At 46.2% G+C, this 24836-nt stretch overlaps 1 protein-coding gene across 1 annotated transcript in view; it reads left to right on the top strand.

Annotated features, from left to right (window-relative positions):
* DDX1 (DEAD-box helicase 1) overlaps window positions 1–24836 on the top strand; it is a 344760-nt gene that overhangs the window by 174158 nt on the left and 145766 nt on the right. The window contains exons 11-12 of the mRNA XM_086926316.1: window positions 7475–7551; window positions 8671–8785. Of these exons, the coding sequence (XP_086782442.1) occupies window positions 7475–7551; window positions 8671–8785 (192 nt within the window). The remainder of the gene's footprint in view (window positions 1–7474; window positions 7552–8670; window positions 8786–24836) is intronic.

Below are 24836 nucleotides of genomic sequence, written 5' to 3'. Positions count from 1 at the left end.
GAATGGAGCACTGCCATCTTCGCTTCCGCAAAGCCGTTAAGACCTGGCTTTTTGCCCAATATTTCCTTTCGGAAAGCTGTTAACCTTTAAGACCTGGTTTGTTGTGCTTTAGTTCCCTCTGGATTATTATGCTATAATGTCAATTAGCGCCGGGAAACCCTCACGGGTAGCTGTTCGCGCTCTACAAGACTAATAATAAATAAATAAAAATAAATAAATATGCGGTGTTTCCGTAAGGATCGACAGTTAAGCAAGGCAGCTTTGATAGTGTAGCCCGTGTTGGTGGCAGGGACCTGGCTGATGGGAGAGTATGTACATGAGGTACATTTATTTAGCGCCAGTGCATGCATAGAGTGTTTGCAGCCTGCTGACGTATCAGGTTGGAGGGCAAGCAATTCCTGTCTGTCATACCTGATGGTGGTTGTAGTAAGGGTGTCAGGGGTAGTGGCCCCGCGCCACGTCCGGCCGCGGACGGGCGCAGACGGGCTTGACTTTGGCTCGACTTCGGCGCGCTTCCGGCGCGCCCGCTGCGCCAGCCCGCTGCGCCGTCTGGGCGGATGACACATGATATAGAGAGGAGGAGGGTGGGAGGCCGGCCCGACTTGAGCGCTGACCTCGCCTTCCTCACTCAAGATGGCGCCCACCGCCGAGTGAAGTATAAGACAAAGCGGGTTGAGGCTCGAATAAAGGAAAGTTGAGGTGTGTAGGGTGTCAGAGTGCCTGTCAATTCAATTCCCCTTGCTAGAACAGCCCCCAGAATGCAAATGCGGCAAAATTGTAAAAACGATTAAAAGCGCTCCAAAATGTATTTTTAAAATTCTAAAAGCAGTAAGCATAGGTTCGTGATTCCTCCAGTCTCCTCAGCAGCTCGCAGCCCCAGTACCCTCGCTAGGGAGAGCTTCTGTAAGGCGGGGAGCGCTGGACAGGGCGCGTCTAAATACAGTGAGAGGGCGGGAGGCCGGCCCGACTTGAGCGCTGACCTCGCCTTCCTCATTCAAGATGGCGCCCACCGCCGAGTGAAGTATAAGACAAAGCGGGTTGAGGCTCGAATAAAGGAAAGTTGAGGTGTGTAGGGTGTCAGAGTGCCTGTCAATTCAATTCCCCTTGCTATAACAGCCCCCAGAATGCAAATGCGGCGAAATTGTAAAAACAATTAAAAGCGCTCCAAAATGTATTTTTAAAATTCTAAAAGCAGTAAGCATAGGTTCGTGATTCCTCCAGTCTCCTCAGCAGCTCGCAGCCCCAGTACCCTCGCTAGGGAGAGCTTCTGTAAGGCGGGGAGCGCTGGACAGGGCGCGTCTAAATACAGTGGGAGGGCGGGAGGCCGGCCCGACTTGAGCGCTGACCTCGCCTTCCTCACTCAAGATGGCGCCCACCGCCGAGTGAAGTATAAGACAAAGCGGGTTGAGGCTCGAATAAAGGAAAGGCCAGGAATTGACGAGAGCTTAGACCATACACAATAACGATATCCCCATCCCTGCAGCCCTATTCCGTGATCATGCCATTAAGAGATAATCGAGCAAACCTCAGTACATTGCCAGAGCAGCCCCTGTTTGAGTTCACAGCAAATAGAGCAGTACCTGTAGGCGAAAACGGGCCACACGCGCACCGCAGCACGTGTACAAAGCTCACAAACCCAACGGTCCACAGCCCGGTCCTGCACTGTGCACACAGGAGAAATGATCTAGCAAAGAACAGTGCCTCATTTTCCGCAGAGCCCCCATCTGTTAGTGTGTCCCTCCCTCCACAGTATACATATGTGTATTACAAGTCAATGCAGACACCAGTGGGTCTCGAGGCCTAGCAACAGCAACAGACTGTGTAACAGTGCAGGTGACATAACAGTGTCCCGCATCAGCGCCCCCGCCATAGTCAATAGCACACTCCAGATCAGGCGGCCTCCTCCTGCCCGCCATCGTCATCTTCCCGGCGTTCTTTCGGCCCTTTAGCTCTTTTTTTCAGTTTTTTGGCGTAGTCCATGGCCGCCTTGGGGGAAGAAAAGATCTTATTGTCCGCAGGAGGTCCGATCCGAAGGCGTGCGGGGTATAGCATGGCATATGCTACGTCTTCAGCACGCAGCATCTGTTTCACCGCGGCAAATTCTTTACGAGCCGTCTGTACCGCCATGGTGAAGTCAGGATAGAACTCAAGTTTGTTGCCCTGGTAGTCAATAGTGCCCTTTTCCCTTGCAAGCCGAAGAATAGTATCTCGGTCCCTATAGTTCAGTATCCTGGCCACGATTGGCCGTGGCGGCGCCCCAGGCGGAGGTCGCTTGGCTAGAGATCGATGGGCTCGCTCCACTATAAAGACTCTAGACAGTTGGTCAGCCCCAAATATATCAATGAGCATGCGTTCCATGTAGTCTTCCATGCGTCCAACATTTGTGGATTCCGGCAGGCCCGTTACCCGTACATTGTTCCTTCTGGACCTCCCTTCCAACTCCTCGTTCTTCGCCTGTATGACCGCCAACACCCTCTCCATACTGAACACTTTAGACGAGACCGTGGCTAGTCCATCCTCCGTGGCAGATACTCTCTGTTCCACCTCCCCCATGCGCTCGTTTTGGCGGTCGAATTGCGTTGCCATTTGATCGAGGCGGTGATTGACCGATTCCATGGTGCCTTCAATGGATTGTAAGGTCTTTTGCATGGCCACCAGGGTGGATTCCAAGTTCGGAGTGCCCCCCACAGCCCCCCCCTGGTCAGATTCAGCGGGCGCCTGGGAAGACATGAGCGCGTTTTTTTTGCTTCAAACGTGATTTTTGGTTGATTCCTCTCTGGTCTGCCCATGGTGGCGGTTAGTATAGCCCAGGAAAGGGCGCAGAGGTGTAAGGCAGCTATACCAGGCTATGCTCACAGAGCGGTTCCAGAACACACACCAACTGCCCTGCACTAGTTCCAGTCTACAGCAGTGCTCTTTGGTACAGCGCTGGTAGTTTCACAGCCCTCTGCTAGAAAAAACAAAAAGGCACCTCCTTGCAAGCACAGGTACTCCACAGCTTTACGTTATCACAGCCAGCGTAGCAACTGATGCAATTGAACATGACGCCATTACCGCGTTCTCAATGCTCCCCTCCTGCCAGTACTTCCTTCTGAGTCCGTGGCCACTGATACTGAGGCACCAATCTAAACCCGATGCCTCCTGGTCTAGATATCTGCCCCCCAAAATGGCGGACGCGGTGTAGGCCGCCAGTCCTCCAGTGCAGTGAAGGCCCTCAGCAATACGTTAGCGTCCGGGGCGATTCACCGCCACAGCCCAGGGTGAATATATGCTCTCCTCAGGGTCTTTGCTCCGCTACCTCACCTCGCCGTATTCCCCCTCGCCCTGCCCCCGCCAGCCTCAGCTCGCGCGGCGCGGCCCAGCTATGCCCGGCGCCACCTCCGCAGCCCCGGGCTTGCGTAGCGCCCCGCCCCACTCACCGACGCCGGCGGGCCGGGTCCAGGCCTTTCGCTGCTTCGCCACCGCTCCGGAGTCACTCCGCGGCCATGCACCGCCGCAGTTACACCTCCGCAGGTCTCCGTCCTCTCGCCTACAGGGCAGCGCACACAGGAGGCGGCGGAGTCTTCAGGCCGGGCAGCAGCGGGACGTCTCCTCCACGAGGCTTCCAGTCACCGCCAGCGGGATCTCAGCCCAGGGCGGCTCGGCCCCGGGAGCTCTCTGTGCCGCCTCGGGCTCCGGAAAAGAAGTGTCGCAACGAACCCCTGATGTCAGCGGGGCTCCCTCAGCTTACTTTCAGGGTGCAGGTATGAGAGATTTTAGGATAAATGGGCGAATATTAACAGGTCTCGACAGAGCCTCACGTAAGTGCGGCCATCTTGTCCGGCGCCCTCTAGCGCCCCCTCGGCTCCAACCTTATTTAACTTTTATTTAGCTGGGATTTGATCAAGGCTTAGTGAAATTAATTCTCACTCTCCGACTGTTGCAGGTTTTAATGTTTCACATTTACTTTATGCCGATATTGTTTTAATAAGCTATACCAAGGTGGGGCTTCAGAGATTAATTAATGAAAGTGCACAGTATGCCTCCACGCATGGTCTAAAGATTAACTTGAAAAAGACAAAAACAATGCTGGTGACTAGAGGGTTGGCTGGAAGATCAAAATTGAGAATGGAAGGTACTGTATTAGAATCGGTCACTGAATATAGATATCTGGGTGTTATAATAGATGCTAGGGGCACGGGTAAAAACCAGTGTGCTGCACTACAGAGAAGAAAAAACTCATTAATTGCTGCATTTTCCGTACTTCAGAATAATTTAAAAGGGCTTCCCCTTAACCAACTATTACAAATTATGTCAGTTAAACATGTGCCAACTCTTGCATATGGAGTAGAGACCTTAAGAGGTTGTGCTGACAACACCATAGATAAGCTAGTGACAGGGACCTACCGACGCCTCGTTAATCTTGCGCGACATTCTTCACCGGCACAAATCGGACTTGAGTTCGGACTTAAACGACAGAACCTAAATAGCTTAGGATCTTATTTAAAATTCTGCCTCAAAATTAGAAGGGATAATAATTCCACACTTATGACAGTGGTTTGGGAGGCAATATGCGACAATAAACATAAGCAGGCTCATGAATATTTTAAACTGGCGATAGATACGTTCAAGGCGGAACAACTATGGGCATTACCTCTCTCACAGATAGATTTTAATAAAGTTATAAATGGGTGCAGCAAAAAATTGTCGTCTTTATGGGATAAAGCAGTACTGGCAAAAAGATCCCATGCATGGTCAGTTATTGCTTCGTATGGTATGCTAAAACCCCAAAGATATTTAGGAGACTCAAATAGCCAAAGGGCAAAGCTGAAGCTGATGAATCTCCGATTTGGAAATAGCCAATTTCTTGGAGACGCCTCTACATGGAAATTGATGAGTAGTGAGAGGGTGTGTCGCCTCTGTTATTACAAGAGGGAAGATATTTGTCATATCATCTGTAGCTGCCCTGCACTAATAGAGGAACGTAGGAGGCTGTTAAGGTCGGACTTTAATAGTCAAATTATACGAGCATGCCGACAAGCAGTCATAGCCAGTTTACAAGGAGAAAGTTTGCAATTTACGGGTCGGCTTTTGAAGTTTATAGAAATAGTGGAGAAGAAATTGCTTAACTGTGGAAAATGAGGATGGTTTTATTCATATTTGGTTTTATATATTGATGAAAAGTTTCTTTTAATTATGTGGTCTTAATAATGTATGAAATGTAATAAGAATTGTATAATGTTGTATTAATTGTAAGTTTTTAGTAACTGAACAATACATTTTTCATTCATTCATTCATACTAGATTGCAAGCTTTCTTACTGACAAATTTGTGACCCCTCTAATCTGGCATTGATTTACAATATTCATTTTCACTGCAAGACTGCTTACCGTAACATGCTGATCTGTCTCTAAGTGAGACCATATTTAAAAGAAAATGTATCTTCTCGCGTTTCACTCTGTTGCCGTCCATTTTATAATGAAGACCCGCAAAATACTCCCGCTGCTCTTGTGCATAGAAACAGCTTAACTACATCAAACGTCACCTTTGCTTTATTCCACCAACTTGCCCCAGGTGAATTGTCAAGTGCCAACCAGTACACGCTGAACTTGGCTTTTCCAATGCAGTTAATTCACCAAACTCCATTACCCAGAATGCCCCAAACAAAAGATAAAGTTACACTCGAACTAATGCTCCCCGTCCTGGTGAACTGAAATGCTAATCTTCTATACAAAGCAGTATTTCAAGCATAAATCACCACTTGAACTGACAAAGTTAGTGCTTTGCATATAACATTTCACGAGTGCATGATGATTACCAATGAGCATTAAAAAAAGTCCGTTGCTGAATTAATTCTGTTACATGATCAAAATAAATGTTTTTCAAAGTCTTTCATGACAAAGCAACATTACTCCTGCGTCTGCAATATCTTGAACAATGTGTTCATATTAATGTTCCAACATGTAAACCAATATTTCATCATTTCACTTCTCCTGGGTGCAATCATTCCGTTTTTGGACAGAAAGTTAATCAACGGCAATTGCAGATTGGTAAAATGCACACCTGACATTAGCTGTAATCACAGAACCCCCGCCCTGGCCGGCCTTATCTGCACAGACCATGGGAGTCCAGTAATTAGCAGCTTGTTACTGGGGCAGCAGGAGCAGGTAAGGCGCTGGGGCTGATGAGCGCAGCCCTGGAGCCATTCAGATGCAGAGGGCGAGGGCTGGGATCAATTGACCTGGCAGCACAAAGGAGGGGGAGGACTTGTGGCAGCAGTTTTCACGACCCACATCCTGCATGGCGTCGCGGCGCCCCTGGCTTCTCATCACGGCGCACCAGGGCGCCGCTGCGCACACTTTGGGAACCACGGCCCTATGGCAATGGATTGGGAGGTTATGCTGCTGGACTTAGTCAAGACCCGGCACGGTCCCAGAGGTAGGGACCGCATAATACGCACTGAGGACAAACATCTGGAGATTGATCATACCAAGGCCAGATTGGTGTATATGTTTATGTATTATTACTGCATTACAGTGGTCAGTATTGTTGCCCGGAGAATTATACCAATGTGAGACATTTGCGCTCAGGAGCCGGGAGGGTTAGGGGTGGGATAGTTTGGGTGGGAGTGGGAGGATGAAGGTCTTCTCCTTCAGTCATTTGTGTGTGTATAGATGTTCTCTAATAAGCTGCCCACGGATAGCTGGGTAATGTCACACGCCGAACGGCCATAATGCAGTTCTAGAGATTACATGGATCCGAACTGTTGGTGGAAGATCACCACTGTATTACCTGTTGTTGGGTGAAAATAGAAAACCGTGATTGCTAAATGTATGATGATTATAGGTAAATTTGCCTTATATGTACAATCACGAATAAAGAATAAAAAAAAATAGAAGAATAGAAAGGGCAGTAAATTGACAATTAAGTTGTATTAGCCTGGCTGCCATCAATGTCTCCATGTGCCGCCGACTTATCCACATGTGGTAGCTGGAGGATAATCGGATCATATCAAGCCCTTAGAGATAACGTTATTAATGATCTCTTGTGGCACTCCCCCAGGATAATTGGTTCATCAGTAGGATCGGGACCACAGGTTAATTATGAAACAGTTAGTGATTTCAAGTCCTGCCCCCTCACCAGACAATCATCTTGCCGGCATGCCATCCACCTCCAGTTATGCCATTGTAATTTTCTGCTATCCTAAGCCTTACTGAATAAAGTTGTTGCAACTTGCCATTCTATGTTTAAGATGGCAAACCTATTCATTGTTCTATCTGAGTTGGTAATACATCCCAAATGTGTGCCTGTTTATCATATCATTTTTGTACAATAGGTTTGTGAAGTATTTTTTTGCCTTTGGGCGCAATTGCATATGCATTCCTTCATGGAGGGAGCTAAAGGTTGCACAGTGCAGGGTGAGAAATGTTGAATACATTTTTTCTCGTATGTCCTGGGCACGATCAAATCCATTATTTTGTATGTTTTTTTTCAGGGAAAGACTTGGGTCTAGCGTTTGACATTCCATCACATTTGAAAAACCAGACATTTTTTCCATCTTGTGTTTTGAAGGTACTGTATCTGAACATTATGTATGTCACAGAAAAGCTTCAACTGCTATTTGTAGGCAATGTAACTAATACAAATTACATTGTTTATTTGTTTAAACATCTGTGATGCTAGATTTTGTGCATGTTACTTCAACTAGCATAATTGATTGTATGCTTCCATAGAATAGATAGTGAATATGGCCAACAGGCAAGTCAGTCTGTGGAACAAAAGGTACACAGGATGCTGTTTATTTAATCCTTTTCTCAGAGCTCTATCATTTTTATATGTAAGGAGATTTAAAATAATTGACATTTATGGGAAGGCAGCCGGTCCAGCCACGAAAACCCTTAAGATTTCAGTCTCAAATATTGCTTATTGTTTCTTGGGTTCATTGAGCTTTACATCTTGAACTGATGTCTAATGTACAGTGTTTACAAAAAGTGTTTGCCACCCCTCAATTAGTTACATTCCAGAACACACCTGAGAATGTGCCTTCGGAAAGCTAGTAACATGCTTTAGGCTGCTAGCATGGAGTGCTATTTTATTTTCGTTTTGTACGATGAAGCTAGATTTCTGCTTACTAAGGAGATTGTAATCTAGTTTTAGCTGATTATTACAGCAAGATAGTTTTAAGAGAAGGCATAGTAATTTGGCTAGAATTTCTTCCTTGGTCCACTGTAATGTCCATATTGTTTCATAATGCACTTTGTATCATAGCCTGACATGAAACTAGAATGAATGTAGTCGAGGAAGACAGATGTTAACTCTAGTACACAGAGTTTAATACTAATATTTTTAGCATTCGAAGGAATGAAACCTACATTGCTGATAGATTTGACTTGCCTGGAATAAGGTATTATATAAAAATTGCACATTTCGGTCTCTTTCAGGAAATCCGACCCTTACCTTCCTTGAAATAGTAGTGAGACCGGTATATATGTGCCAAATGAGTGTTTAAGTTGGAAAGTGAAAACCTTCTCATATTTGCTTGACGGTTTATGTATAAAAGTATGCGCAGTTTTAATTTATATGCTATACACTATCTCAATCCATATTCATTTTTTTGCTTAGTGTGATGCTGGATACGTTTCTTAATGTATTTTAAAAAAAAATTTAAATATCAACTTTTTTCCCTTTTAGAATGCCGAACTAAAATTCAATTTTGGAGAAGAAGATTTTAAGTTCCCACCAAAAGACGGTTTTGTTGCAATCTGCAAAGCGTCTGATGGCCATGTCGTTAAATCTCAGCACTCTGGTAGACATATGCATCATAATTTGTTTTCTTAAAATCTGAAATTTATAATTTGGTATGGAGGAAATATCTTCAAAGAGAATACCTTGGTTGTATTGGCACACCTTGTGTAGTGAAAGACTATATTTTTAAGGATTGATTGCATGACTTACTCCCAACGGTTGGATTTAAGACATGAGGAGGAATGTTTTCACTGTCAAGCTTTTAAATGTGGTTGCCTCGGAAACACCATGGAATTGAAGCACAGTCCACAACTCTCCCTCACGGGTTCACTCTGCTCCAATTTATATATATATAGATATATATACTGGTAGCAAAAAGTGATGCCCGTGTGGGGAAATCAGGGAAACAAAACAAGGTAAGGAGGGGAAACACAGTCTTCATATACAGTATTGAGGGTCGTCTGCTTGCGGGACAGGGAATCTTCTGGTTATCCAGTATTAGGGGTGTCTTTCATAGATTCACATGCCTGAATCATTCCCCGTCGTCGAGACGGGAGCCTCCGATACATAAAAAAGTAATGTCTCACAGACATACATAGAGAAAATAGGCCTACGGGTCTCCCCTTAGCAGCCTTTCCTTGTCCTTATGCAAAAAGGACCAAACTCTCATAGTCAGCCAATCAGCTCCGACCTCCCTCTAGAACCTTCCTGGGAGGAGCCTCAGTCCCTCAGATTTTCTACCGCACGTTGTGCTAGGGAGTCTCCAGCCTGAGCTCTCCTCAGGATTCCTTAAAAATCATCTACTTTCCTTTGGAAGTGATTTCTTCACTCTACAATCTCGTCAGGGATTACTTCAGTCCACTTTGTTTGCAGTAAGTGTTTTCTTTCCACTGCTTTCTACAATGTCTGAATCCCAGAAGAAAGCCCTTTTCAGGGCCTGCTCTTCATGTGGGAAGTAAAGGCTCCATGTGGAAGATAAGCATGCCCTGTGCTTATATTGCCTTTATCCAGACCACGTCCCTGCAGACTGCAGAATATGTAGGTCTTTCCCAAAAAAGACCGTAAGGGACAGGGAAGGTCGCCTTCTCATCTGGCTTGACAGGACAGAGACACTCTGGAATCTTCAGAGGGTAGTGTTTCTAAGACCTCAGAAGTCTCTCAGAAGAGGCCAAGGGTAGCTTCCCCTGGCCCCTCACACTCCTCCTAAGAAGGCACAAAAGAAGTCTTCAGAGGCAAGATCTACGACATCTTCAGTGTCTGTCAAAGATACCCAGACCTTCAAGAAGCCTGCTCAGTCATCTAGCAGACATGCCCAGAGGACTACCTCAGTGACAACCACTGTGTCGACGACAGCGTCGGCTCCTTCACCGTCGACGACGACAACTCCATCATCGTCGTCAGTAGGTAGACCTATTTCATCTGTTACACTGCTGAAATCGTTGTCGACGACGAAGACCTTCTCGACGACGAAGACTACACCGTCGACGATGACGTCGTCGTTGAAGAGCCCATCGTCGACGATCCCGACGACGAAGGCGTCGACGAGGGCATCGACGGCGAAGACGTCGACTACGAAGACATCGATGACGAAGACGTCGACGACGGGCTCGCCGTCGACGAGTGCACCGACGACGACAACATCGACGTCGAAGTCGTCGTCGACGACCAAGATGCCGTCTATGGAGATACCGTCGACGAAGACACCGTCGACGGAGGACTCGTCGTCGACGATGGCACTTTCTGAGCCATGGAAAAAATCCAAACTCGTAGAAGTGTCGTCTCTCACGCTACCGCCGTCGACGACGCCAGCAACTACCACAGGAACTTCCACATCAAGTTCTGCGTCTAGCAAGATTACCAAACTACAAATTACGCCGGAAACCACGTCTCCGAGCAAAGTGGAAATGCAGCCACCTCCAGAACTCTTCCAAAGTGAAGAATCTGAAGAGGATGACCCCCCGGATCCTGCTACTTCCATCTCGGACCTTCATGTCAAATGCCAGAGCACTGACGAAGAACAGGAGGAGTTCACTTACCAAGAACACTCCGTCCACACTAGTGTCCGCACGGAAGTCACCCCAATGGTGTGCATACCGGTCTCTATTGTCAATGACCTGAAATACCTTATTCAAGATTACAAGCAATGTTTCCCGGAAACACCGACAACGGAAGGTGACAATCAGACGCCTGCAGTAAATAACCCAGTGTCAGCGTCACTCCCGAAACAGTCTCGACCTCCTCCTCAAACCCACCATGAGAGAATCCATCCTCAGGTGGTAGTGTCGTTGTGGAAGCGAGTCTGAAATACAAGGGATAATTAATGATAGGAAAGACAGACACAACCACAGAATTTGTCAGCTCAGAATATGGTATATTTATTAGCCACAACAAATACAATTTAACGTGCAACACGGTGACAGTCAGCATAGAAGCTGGAATGTCCAAAGATTTATTGTGTTTGGTATACTTTATAGACTCAAACCACAGGACCACCCATATGACACATGACAATAGAAGTATTATACGTAGCACAGTCCACCATGATTCCCACAGCCAATGGGCACAGAACTGTAACAAGAAATCTCCTTGTAAGGTCTGATACATCTGATGCATACATACTGTAGCTAACCATGTGATCTGAATGGGCAGTATTGGGGTCAGTCAATCAAAATGCGAGCTGTCATGGCCTGGTATATTTCCATTCAAAACTGCGACATAAACAAGGCGATGAGTAATATTGCGAAATCTGTTATTTGCTAAAAATTATATTGTGCAACCGGTGTGTCACTTCAAGCGGTGTGTCACTTATCTCGTCTGGGCATAGAGAAATGCAAGGACAGCACTTCTCTGACTGTGAAATGGTCTGAACTATCCAAGATGGAGATTACAGACAAAGGCTAAGTTAAGAGGGCCTGAAGCTACAATCATTTGGTATCAAAATCCAAGATGGCTTCAGCATTCCCAAATCTGATACCAAATCAATATACCCTGCGTGCCAACATAATCATATCCATGGCAGGTACCTCAGCCACTGCCTGTTGCTCTGGCTCATGGCTGTGCTCATGGCCACGGTGCATAGAGCGTAAGCAGTAGGAGACAAGGGATGTGCAGCAGACTGGGCAGACCTGTATCATAATGCAGAGTGTCAATAACACAGCTGCTATTATGATAACAGCCTTTATGATCCATGAGCCCTCTTCCTCATCCCTAACATCCTTTATGTTATGGATTGCCCTATCTATGTTCCTGCTGTTGTCAGGTATATAAGAACAGCACTTTTGACCTGTGCCATGTCTAAGAAGTGGACCATACGTGGTATTATTGATGCAAGGTAGCAACGGCCATACCAACCTGGAGGCAGGTAAAAGTAAGCCCATGGTCCGCAGACAAAAAATAGTCCCTTGTAACCCACCAGTCCAGGTGAGGACCCAGTGTTGCTGTCCTTGATACGTGACAGTCTCGTGATGTGTGTGCAGTTGCTTTTGCCCACAAAAATCTGGTTCACCTTCCTAGGTTCCATTATTCTCATCTTGTTTATCCTGTCCTTACATGCCAACAATCCTTGTTGTCCCTGCAGTAGATCCTGTAACACACAAGGGTAGGGTATGCATTACTGCTGTGTTGAGCAGTTGTGTGCTATAGTTATGTCTGAAGGTAATTTAGGTGCTCTGTCCCGCTGCATCCCTTCATCATATAGGATGCAGGATGGGGCTAGGGACAGCTCTTCTACCCTAAACCTTGGTATATTAACCTCCTTGTTGCCATTCAGGTCATTGCCACTCTCCTCAGCCCTGTTCCTGGATCTCCTGTTAAATGTGCTAAGCATCTCAGTGTCTGACCTTGTAGGGTGCATATTCCTGCATGGTGCCCATTTCTTTTTAGGCTCTCTGGCACCCTGTCTGATACTCTCTATATTGGAAACATTCAGTGTTGGGGCTGCCGCGAGGCCAGTGTTGGGAGGTGCAACTAATACTGACATATTGTGTTCAGTGGAGAGTAACTCATGCATCAGAATACAACCCATGTACTTGGAAACTGGTAGTACAATGTAGCTCATGCTGTGTTGAGTATCTGTTGGTAGGTGGGTACAAACATAGCATCCTGAAATGTTCATGATCTGTACATATAATTTCAGCATTTCAACATATTTATTGTTATCATATTCTTCCCACAATTCTCTGTTATTCTCTTCTGTAACCTCCTTCTTCCCCAACACAATCTGGTCTGGCACAACTATGTTTCGCTCCTCATGTTGTATAACTGTATTATTCTCATCACCCACTTTGCCATGAAGAAATGGGATGTCAAACTCCTCTGCAAACATTATAAACATTGTTGTCAGAACTATCCCAGGTACTTGTGATAATACAGCTGCCAGAATATATGTCCATCTACGCTCATTTGTCCTTGGCCTAGGCATATTAAAAGCGTTTATGGGATTAATAATAAGCCGTTATTTTCGCCCCAATTGACGTCTGTAACAATATGTAAACCCACTGTTTTCTATGGCAATTATAATACTTTGTAAAACTTCAGTTTGTGCTGTTGCTAGCTCCTGGGCTGATGGTAGGAAGCCAACTATTGGGAAGGAAAGGTCATTCAGTATAAGTGTCTGCAGCCCGCTCAATATTGGGGGATTTGGCACTGCTACTCTCTGAACAGTTGTTACCTCTACTCCTGGTGACAACGTTGCCACTGCTGACCTTATTGTTATATATAACAACCTTTCTTCCACCACCCGTATCGTAATCCACCTGTGTACTGCAGGTGGTGCAACCTGCATATCTCAATTTTATTAGCAATCAATAAAATGTGGTTACAACATCCATTATTGCCCCCCAGCCAATGTGATGTATGCCAGATATGACACTGTCCAAGATGTCAAGGCGTGTGTTTGCCAGTTCCTGTGTTGGTGCTTGGCTGCCAAATGTGGGAAATGTAAGCTGTTGCAATATCAAGTCCGTCAACTTGCTCATCAGTGGTGGTTTTGGTACAATCAGCTGGATTTGTCCCTTCTTTTCCACTCCTGGCCACAATAATCGTATAACTATCACCAATTCCGATTCTTGTACTTCTATTGTCATTTGCATCAGTCTACCACTCCTTGTAGTGATCAAAGGTGGTCCAGATGCGGTGGTAGTCATGTAGGTGAATATAGTCTATTTCCACAGTTCAATGTTCCTCTGGTGCTTCACTATTCCGTGTTGTGCTTATAGTTCTTTATGTCTAACTAACAGGGTCTTGTATCCCTATATTTGATACAGACACTAGCACCATTTGAAATCAAACACGTTGGTGCCTTTGCTGGGTCTGACAGAGGTTACCAGTACATAACAGACGATAGGCACTTGAAGGAGACAGGTGTCTCTTATGATGTCATCTGGAGGACGTGTCTGCCAGGCACAGCAGATAGTTGCATTGGTCGGTCTGTTGGAGGGTTGGCCCGCAGCCAGCATGAGATCTCTTCTTCCTTATCCCCTGTCGTGCTGGTCGGGCTGGTCCTTCCTGGTGGATCGGAGGTGGTACCTATGGTCCGCCTCAGGTGCTGCTGGTGATGCTGCCGGAGCTTGCCGTCCGTCATCCTGGTCCGCTGCCCGCTTGGTGTGAGAACTGTGGATCCACGAAGTCAATCCCTCGCACTTCACTGCGGTCGCGGTGGTCAAGATGACCGTGAAAGGACCCTTCCACCTGGGCTGAAGACAGTTCCGCCGGGTATGGGCCTTTATCCAAATCCGGTCCACAGGCTGCAGGTCATGTGGTGGTGGAGTTGCTGCTTCTGGAAGAGCCTGCAGGACCTGGCGGTGAAGATAACGTAAAGTCTCTGTTAGTTTCTTACAGTAACACAAAAGCAAATCGTCTACTATTGGCAGAGGCGCAGTGGACATATGACGCGCAATGTTCATGGGTCTGCCAAACAACCCTTCATGTGCACTTAGTTTTGTTATCCTGTCAGGCGTACGTCTCATTGCTAGCAGAGCTATTGGTAGTCCATCCACCCATGACAGTTCTGTAGAAGCGCAGATTTTCCGTATCTTATTCTTCAAGACCCCGGATTTGCCTTTCCACTTCACTGTAGTTTCTATGTGACCCCCAGACCCTTGCATAGTCCCCCTATTACCTGGGAAATGAAGTGGGATCCCAAATCTTAGGATAAGTTCCTTCAGGAGACATTTAGCGACTGTTGATGCATCACAGTTCTTTGTGGGGCATGCCTCCATCCACTTACTAAACATACAGAAAATGACCAAGACATGCCTGAACTTATGGGAGGGTGGCATGTCAATGAAATCCATTTGTAGGCTTTCAAACGGTCCCTGGGGTGGAGGGGAGCGACCAGGTGCAGTGCGGGTACCCTTTCCAGTGTTATACTGTGCACAGATAGTGCACTGCCTGCAAAGTCTCTCAGCTGTGTGACGAAACTTGCTATGAAACCAGCATTGTGAAAACAGTCTAATCATTCCGTCTCCGTGTGTGACGAAACTTGCCATGAAACCAGCATTGTGAAAACAGTCTAATCATTCCGTCTCTCCCCACATGTGAGGGGCCATGGAAGAGACGTGCCATTGAAGGAAGCATTGATGAAGGCAGGCAGATTTTCCCATCGGGCCCAGTCCATAATCCCTCCTCTGTTTTCACACACCCTCCTTTTGCTCACTCGGCTATCTCCTCAATGTCAACTTTTTTCTGGATGTGAATGGGGTCAAAATGTAATGAGTCTTGTCTAACATCCACCTCTCAGTTGCTGCCCGCTATTCGTACCATTGCTAGCTGGCAGCCTGTCAGTGCTATCCTCTTTGCTTCTCTATCAATGAATGCATTGCCCTTTGACACATATTCTCTAGATGATGTGTGGGCAGCACATTCTATGATGGCTTCTTTGGATGGTCTTAGTAATGCTTGGAGGAGGTCACTTAACAACATTGCATGTTGTATTCGTTTGCCTAAGGATGTGAGGAATCCCCTCAAGGAGAGACAACATTTTAATAAACACAGATTGTTTATTGTAATGCCAGACCTAATTAGATGCCCAGTTATGAAATAAAATCCACCCACGTTCTTTCATTAAGTGCAGATATACAACTGTTGTTAATTCACCAGGTCTTGCAGAAGTAGGCCAAGAATCAGTACTCCTAGAAAATATCTGTGAACTGCATTTAAGCATGAGCAAATATGCAGGTGTAGTTCTGCTCATGCAAAAATCTAAACCTCCACTTGTATCCAACCTCAGAAGAAGTATTATGTCCGTCTCTTTCAGGAGTAAAATCCAACATGTCTCAGTATGGGAACATTTTTCAGCGAAGAGCTGGTGAAAACCCTTAAAACGTGCAAGCATTTTTGCACATACTCCAAACGGCATTTCCGTCCTGTAACTTTTTCCTTACCATTACCCTCAGCCCCTGTATGTAGATCTGTGGAACGTGGCAGCATAAGGTAATAGTTAGCATTCAAACCCTACTATGGAAGGAGCCCTGGTATAATCAGAAATGCTATTTTAGACATCTTATATAATGATATTGCTGCCATAATTTGTCACCGCATTACATGGCACAAAAGGGACAAGTGGTTATGTTATAGGACACCTATTCACACACACCCCTAGACTGCACCTGTATATTAAAAGACATATTAAATGTGTGCATACAGTATCCTTGAAATACCATAATATGAAGCACAGTTATTCAATGCACACTGTCCTTCTGTATTTGCATATATTCATTACTAAAGATCAATTAATAAACATAATATTACAACTCTCTGTCCGAATCCTTGGTGGGCCCTTGCGAATACACTGCTTTTAAAAAAAAGCATTTTAGCATATTCACATTACAATATAATTTGTTAGATTTAGTTGAAGAACCTAGAAATGAAAACATTAATATTCATTCTTTTAGATGCATATATAATATAGTACTTCTCCTTGCGCCATTCAATTAGGTACAACCCTTATAATCTTGCCCCCTTCCAGTACTTTTCTAGCCGTGCCCACTGTTTAAGAATTTTTAGTGAGCCTGTGTTGTTGCTGAAGCATGAACCAGAATTAGAGCCATTTCTCCATCGTGGAAAGGTGTGCCTCTTAAATCACGCTAAACATTTGCATAATTATCTGTAGCTAGCACATATGCAGTACTTTTTTTTTTTTCTTTTTTTTTTCTTCTTCCAAACACTCCCTGTCCATGACCCATTGCTAGGTGAGAATAATTCTGTGAGAAATCAGTAGTGGTGCAATGTGTGGGCCAGATTGTCAGAATAATAGAACATATTTGCATCAGTGGATCTTTCTATCCAGATATGAGAGGATGAAAACCTCTAGCATTACACTCTGTAGGGGAATGAAAAAGTTATAAAAAGTATATTATCTTCACAAGCAAGAGAAGAATCAAAACATTGTGCTTTTGTGTATTGGCATTTACCTTACCCGACCAAATTGTGTGATCCTGGCCATTTCAATCCTGGGAATTTAATCATCCCCCCTCAATATGTTTAAATGCATACATTAAAGACTAGTACTCGAAATACTGACAATACTTATCAATGCACTGCAAGAACATGATCTACCAAAATGAAGCAGCTCTACATGTCTTTAACATTTCTGCTATAGACTGTTCTCCTGAAAGTGATGCTATGCAGGGCTACCTCCCATCAATTGAGTAACCTGACCTTTAAGCAAATGTTGCCTCCTGTAAATTAACTCTAAACAACTATAAATTGTAAGTCATTCCATTAATATACATTTAAGAATTTGCATTCCCTTCCATTCTCCGCTGCGAAAAATACATTTCTTTTTTTAAACCAGTTCTGTTCATACTCACAGAAAACTCTTGTAGTGTGTGGTTTAGTCTTGGCGCAATGCCCAGAATCTGTGGCCAGGCCACGATCATTATTTATAGCCAGTCCAAAAGAGTTTTCTTTAACCCTTCAATGCATCGTATCATCGATGGCCATGCTGGCCATTTCTCAGTACCCTTTGTTCTACACATAATTTCAGAAAGCCTTGGTAAAGGACATGAGATCTACTCTGTACCATGATACATGTACAAATGCCACTTTATTTTCCTTCCCCACATGTGGAGAAAGCAAATGTCAATGCGGTGCGTTGTGGGCACTTGGAAAGAAATCAGAGAATGAAAATATTTGCGATATCCAAACTATAACATGGAGAAAGGGGGCTGCGGGCCTCAGGACCTTAGCCGATTAAGAAGCAGTATTGAACGTTATTTTTCTGTGCGTCATTGTAACAGCTAATTTTTCTTTCCGCAGAACTTGGAAGGAGGACAGGCTGCTTCCTGTCCCATTGTTACAAAAGAAGCAGTATTTGAAAGATCCTGTCTAAAGTTCTATTTCGTTAACTTCCTCATTCAAGAGTTTGTGCACAAGGTCTGTTCTCCATGAGATAGCTCGGTTGGTTGTGCCCCTGTGGTAGAGAATGCGAGTGCAAACATATATGTTTGGCACGGGCAGATGTATCCTTTCCAAAGAAGCGTGCTCACTCACATATATTTAATCTAACTGAAGGGATGTGTCTATTTTGAAATAACGGGGCTGTCGACACTGCCTGGGAGCACCGAAAATAGACGTGTCACCCTGTCTAACATGACAACCAGGTGCTAAGCAGCCATAAATGTCCTCGGATTTGATAAATATTGGAGAGGGTCTATTTGAGCAGTCTAGAAATATTATTGTATGAAAATAGCAACAGAAATCGGTGTCCTTTTGTCAAAGTCAGCTCAGCCAAAAATGTAGCTGTACAGTCAAATTTGACCATTGATGAACACTGGTATTGACAACAAAAATCACAAAACTCAAGAAACGTAATCCAAATAAAGGAAAACAGTAAATTACATATTCCTTCCCTGTGTGAAACCAGGCATTCACCCCCTCCTTTTCACACCATCTTACACCTTCCACCCCTGGAGCCAGCGAGTGTCGCAGGCAAGACACGGAATTGCAGAATTACACCCTCCCTGAAACATCAGTAGTCTTGTGCTGCCTATTTTCAGGGAGTCACTGCGTGGTCAAGGAACAAATGCAAAGTTTTGCCTTCGCCGGAACTCAGTCGAGGAACAAATGCAAAGTTTTGCCTTCGCCGGAACTCAGTCGAGGAGGTGACAGTGCAGCAAGTATAATCTAATCCAAATATAAATCACATCATCAGAGAGAGAATACCAGGGGAGTATCTGCAGTTACAACCCCTTGCGACGCTGGGTGTGCTCAAACTGCGCCTGCACCCATGGGCCCACTTTAAAGAATTCCCACCGAATCCTCCTGACCCTGCTCCCACTGAGCAAGGTCCCCGGACCTATCAGTCTGGTTGGAGCGCCACTGGCTGCCTATGAACAGAAATCTGGAGGGGATGCAAATCACCAACCCTCCACCAGCCCCTCCAACCAAGGTCCCAAAGGGGCTCGTCAGCCCACTCATGACTGAGTTCCCTCAGAACTCTGGCTAGCCAATACGGGTGCTCCATATGCAATGGCACCCAATTTTTCCTTTTCCGTCCCCTGACATGGTAACTGTAAGTCCAGTCTTTTTTTTTTTTTTATTCTGTCAAGTAATGCCATTTTCTAATAAACAAAAATGGAACTCAGTCCTAAGCGTAAAGCCACCATGTAAGCAGGTGATTTGTTTCGGTGGGGCTGGCTGGCAACTGTCCAAACTATAGTTAGTCAAAGGATTTCCCATGACAAATAATAAACAGGAAGTGTGTATGGTGTGCGTGATATGTACAGTGGGAGCAGCGCAGGGTCTTTACTCAGTAATCTACAACCACGATGAACAAAATGCAATCGTACCAGACAGATGATGGGAAAGGGTGCGCGTTACATAGGTGACATTGACACGCACAGGATGGTCACAAACAGTTGCACGTGCTTTTCAGCCAGCTTGTCAGCTATGCCAATTCACAGAGGAAGCCAAGGGAAGCCATTCGCCATGTATTCATACAAGGCAGCCGATACCAGTTCACCACAGCACTGAGTCATGAAAAAAGTATATGAAGTCTTCGGGTGCTATGATTCTGGCGTCCCATAGACTGAACAGAAGGAGACAGGAAAGGGTGGTGAAAAAGATAAGTAACTCCACGTCCCCTTGCAATTCTCCTTGGCCCCAATAAACTGGGAGGAGAGGGCGGCTGGACAGAGAGAGTTTGAAAAACACACAGAACACATGCAGATTTTCATGCATATGTTGACCATACAAGGAAATAGAGAAGGTGAACTCTTTCGCCGCCAGATATTCACAATGAACAAATGAACAGATAGAACAGATAAACAAGTAACAGTTCGGGTCACCGCAGCAGCGCCGCAAAATGTGCATGTGTGGTGAGTGTGGTCAGTGTGTGTGGGTACCGGACAAGTAATGTCTACACCACTGGATGATAACAGAGCAGACAACTGATTAACACAGTGTCAAGCTATTCGTACTATGGCAGCCAGCCAGCATATTTGGGTAAATCGGAGTGTCAGGAACAGTCACAGTTGAGTCAGTTGAGTCAATTAAGTCAGTCACTAAGCGTATTTACATCAGAATGCTAAGCAAGGCACATATCACTTCATACATATGTAAATGAGGCATAGAGCAATGACAAATCAGGGCAATAAATCAGGACACCCCCCTGTATGTGCCGAGGTCAACCCCAAGGCACAGACACCAAAAGGCAGTGGCCGGGGGAAAGAGACCCAGACCACCAGAGCACCAGAAACATGATCAGAACAACAACAGAACCACGCTTGCGTACCTGGCCCCAGATCCAGCAGGGCCGAGGAACCACGCCAGGCGCCACCAGAAACACGGGGAGCAAACTGCTACAACCCACAATGGGAGCTCACAGGAAACCCACGAAAGGAGAAGGCCCCCCTGCTCAACCAAAATCAGAGGACAAAAACCTCAAATAAACACTCACCTCCAGTACACAAAGTCCATCAAACCCACTGACCTCTGCTCCAGGCAATCAGTGGCAGCTGTCCAACCCCAGACTGGACTCTCACTGGTAAGACAGGAATCTGCAGTAGTACGCCTTCCCTCGGACCACAAGCCAACACGAGTAGGCGTCTGGGAGTCACTGCATGCATGGAACTCTGTGAGGCACACCGTCACACTGGGGTCGGACAGCGACCGGAGCCAAATACTAGGATGCAAGGAGAAAAACAGCAAATCACAAAGGAGCCCAGAGCCACGAAGGGACCCCTAGGTCCAGAACCGGCCGAGAAGGGAATCAGAGGAAGAATCACAACTCAAACCAGAGCATCAGGGACGCAGTCATCAACAGAGTGGTGGCAAAACAAAAAATAAATAATAACAGCCACCAGAAAGAGGCAGATAAAAACACACACCAACATCGTCCCAATCCACAACATATCACAGGGACCAGCCAGACAAACAGAGCAGAGCCAAGAGAAAATACCACAAAAACTGAGCTGAGAAAAAGATAAGAGGAACAGAGCAGGAACCAGAAATCAAGAGGAACAAGGCCGCACACGAGCAGGCCGGCCACCGGCATCCAACGGAGCGAAGCAGAGAGATGCACAGAGAAAAATCAGTCATCGAACCTCAAAACTCCAGGCTCCAGAGGAAACCCGCGGCCGAGCCGCCCGAGGCCAGCGATGTCACCACCACGAAGTCCGGGGCTGCATTCTCCACCAAGATGTGGAAGCGAGTCTGAAATACAAGGGATAATTAATGATAGGAAAGACAGACACAACCACAGAATTTGTCAGCTCAGAATATGGTATATTTATTAGCCACAACAAATACAATTTAACGTGCAACACGGTGACAGTCAGCATAGAAGCTGGAATGTCCAAAGATTTATTGTGTTTGGTATACTTTATAGACTCAAACCACAGGACCACCCATATGACACATGACAATAGAAGTATTATACGTAGCACAGTCCACCATGATTCCCACAGCCAATGGGCACAGAACTGTAACAAGAAATCTCCTTGTAAGGTCTGATACATCTGATGCATACATACTGTAGCTAACCATGTGATCTGAATGGGCAGTATTGGGGTCAGTCAATCAAAATGCGAGCTGTCATGGCCTGGTATATTTCCATTCAAAACTGCGACATAAACAAGGCGATGAGTAATATTGCGAAATCTGTTATTTGCTAAAAATTATATTGTGCAACCAGTGTGTCACTTCAAGCGGTGTGTCACTTATCTCGTCTGGGCATAGAGAAATGCAAGGACAGCACTTCTCTGACTGTGAAATGGTCTGAACTATCCAAGATGGAGATTACAGACAAAGGCTAAGTTAAGAGGGCCTGAAGCTACAATCATTTGGTATCAAAATCCAAGATGGCTTCAGAAGAAGAATCTGAAGAGGATGACCCCCCGGATCCTGCTACTTCCATCTCGGACCTTCATGTCAAATGCCAGAGCACTGACGAAGAACAGGAGGAGTTCACTTACCAAGAACACTCCGTCCACACTAGTGTCCGCACGGAAGTCACCCCAATGGTGTGCATACCGGTCTCTATTGTCAATGACCTGAAATACCTTATTCAAGATTACAAGCAATGTTTCCCGGAAACACCGACAACGGAAGGTGACAATCAGACGCCTGCAGTAAATAACCCAGTGTCAGCGTCACTCCCGAAACAGTCTCGACCTCCTCCTCAAACCCACCATGAGAGAATCCATCCTCAGGTGGTAGTGTCGTCAGACGAAGATGAAGATGAGGATGAATTGGAAGAAGGAGAGGTCCAGGAAATACACTCTGCCCATGATGAGGAGGATGAATATGTCGCATCTTCCCCAGCTTCACCTCAACCACGCCATGCAGATTCGCCACCTGTAGATATTGGCGGCTTCCATAAAATTGTGGAGAGGGCGGCAAAACGGTTCCATATGGTTATGGAATCGACGGAAATTGAATGCTTCCTACACGATTTCAAGGAGCAGACGCAGAAGTCAACGAAATCTGTTCCGATAATAGAATTCCTATGGGAGCAAGGCAAGAAAATAATGCAGACACCCGCTTCTGTACCTGCGGTTGTTCCACGCCTGGACAAAAAATACAAAGCCCCACTTACAGCGGCAGCTTGCCTCAATGGACACCCCAAACCAGATTCGGTGGTCACACAGGCGGCCCAGAAGAACTCCCGCAACCCTTCCTCCCCTCTGTCGGCTCCTCCGGACAAAGACGGCAGGAAGTTGGACACGATCGGAAAACGATTCACGACAACATCGGCCATGACCATCAAGGTGGCCAACTCCATTGCTCTGTTGGGACGTTACAATCGCCAACTCTGGGAAGACATAGCCCCATATTTGGCCGAACTGCCTGACCCAGTCCAACGTGAAGTCAAGGCTCTGCTCGCGGAGGGTCAAACTTCAGCAGCCGAAATAATTGACTGTGCTATTGATGCTGCCATGACCGGCTTTCGCCAACTGGCTGGAGCAGCGGTCCTGCGCCGTCAAGGATGGCTTAGAGCGACGTCATTCCGACAGGAGGTGCAATCAAAAGTGCTAGACATGCCCTTCGACGGCCAGCACCTTTTTGGGGACAAGATCGATGAGGCACTACAAACCATAAAGAAGGACACCGATACTGCCAGAGCACTGGGTACTTTGCAGACGCGGAACCAGTCCTTTCGAGGCAACAGATCCAGAGGTCAGTCCTCTTATCGAGGTTCCTATCAGAATAGGTCCTCGTACTCCTACAATAACAAAAATCGATACCAACACAAACAACAACAAGGTCGTCAATCTTCTTACGGAAGATCAAACTTCAGAGGCAAGAATCAAAAGAGGGGCACTGGCGGCCGCCAGTGACCGATTACTCCAGCCAGTCCAGCCACCCTATCCCTCATTACAAATTGGAGGAAAATTGACCCATTTCCTCACCAATTGGCAACACATCACCACGGACCGGTGGGTTCTCCAAATTATACGATTCGGCCATTCCCTGGAATTCACCACCATCCCTCCCAAAACACCTCCCCGCAGACGGACACACAAACACCTACGCCTGCTTCTCCAGGAAATTTCTGTAATGCTGAAGAAGGGAGCAATCAAGCGAGTTCCAACACCCCTAAAGGGGAAATGCTTTTATTCCCACTTCTTTCTTGTGCGCCAAAAGGAGAACAAATGGAGGCCCATTCTGGACCTCCGAGCGCTCAACGCTTTCCTACGGAGCCAATCGTTCAGGATGGTGACGATTCAAGAAATACTAGGCATTCTAGAAAAAGGAGATTTCATGACATCCTTGGATCTCCAGGATGCCTACTACCACATCCCCATCCTCAAGTGTCACAGAAAATTCCTGAGGTTCGAGGTTGCAGGGCAACATTATCAGTTCAAGGTCCTGCCGTTCGGCCTCAAATCCGCGCAGCGGATATTCACGAAGTGCCTGGCACCGGTGGCAGCTTTCCTGCGTCAGATGGGTCACCAAGTCTTCCCCTACCTAGACGACTGGCTGGTGAAAGCACCCTCAGCGAAAGGCGCAACCGAATCCTCCAGCGCCTGCACCAATCTTTTTCAGAGGCTAGGATTAACTCTCAATCTCAAGAAATCCTGCATTATCCCTACGACAAAAATTACCTTCCCAGGGGCAACCTTGGACACGGAGTGCGCAAGAGCCTTCCCCTCGAAGGAAAGGACAGACAAGATATTATCTCTGGCCACGGCTGTGGCGGCAAAGAAAAACCTAAAAGTCTGGACCTACACATCACTCCTGGGCATGATGTCTTCCTGTATACTCCTCATCCCTCACTGCAGACTCAGGATGCGCCCGTTGCAGGAGGCGCTCTCGAGCCAATGGACTCAAAGTACTGGCTCTTTCGAAGACATTGTACGGATAACACCGAAAATATCCAGGAGCCTGGACTGGTGGAGGCGCCGAAAAAATCTAACCGTAGGGCTGCCATTTCTCCTTCTGGCAACACCTCTGGTGATCACCACGGACGCCTCCCTGGAAGGATGGGGTGCTGTCCTCCAGGACCTTCGGATCAGCGGCAAGTGGGACACTCAGGAAAAACAGATCCATATAAACCTTTTGGAGCTGAGAGCTGTGTATCTGGCACTACATGCCTTTCTACCACGCATCCAGAACTCCCCGGTGCTCGTCAAAACGGACAACACCACGACTATGCACTATCTCAACAA

The sequence above is a fragment of the Lissotriton vulgaris genome, chromosome 6, assembly GCF_964263255.1.
Source record: "Lissotriton vulgaris chromosome 6, aLisVul1.2, whole genome shotgun sequence".
NCBI lineage: Eukaryota > Metazoa > Chordata > Amphibia > Caudata > Salamandridae > Lissotriton > Lissotriton vulgaris.
The sequence above is the reverse complement of the archived record's forward strand: the minus strand, read 5'-3'. Positions and strand labels throughout refer to the sequence as shown.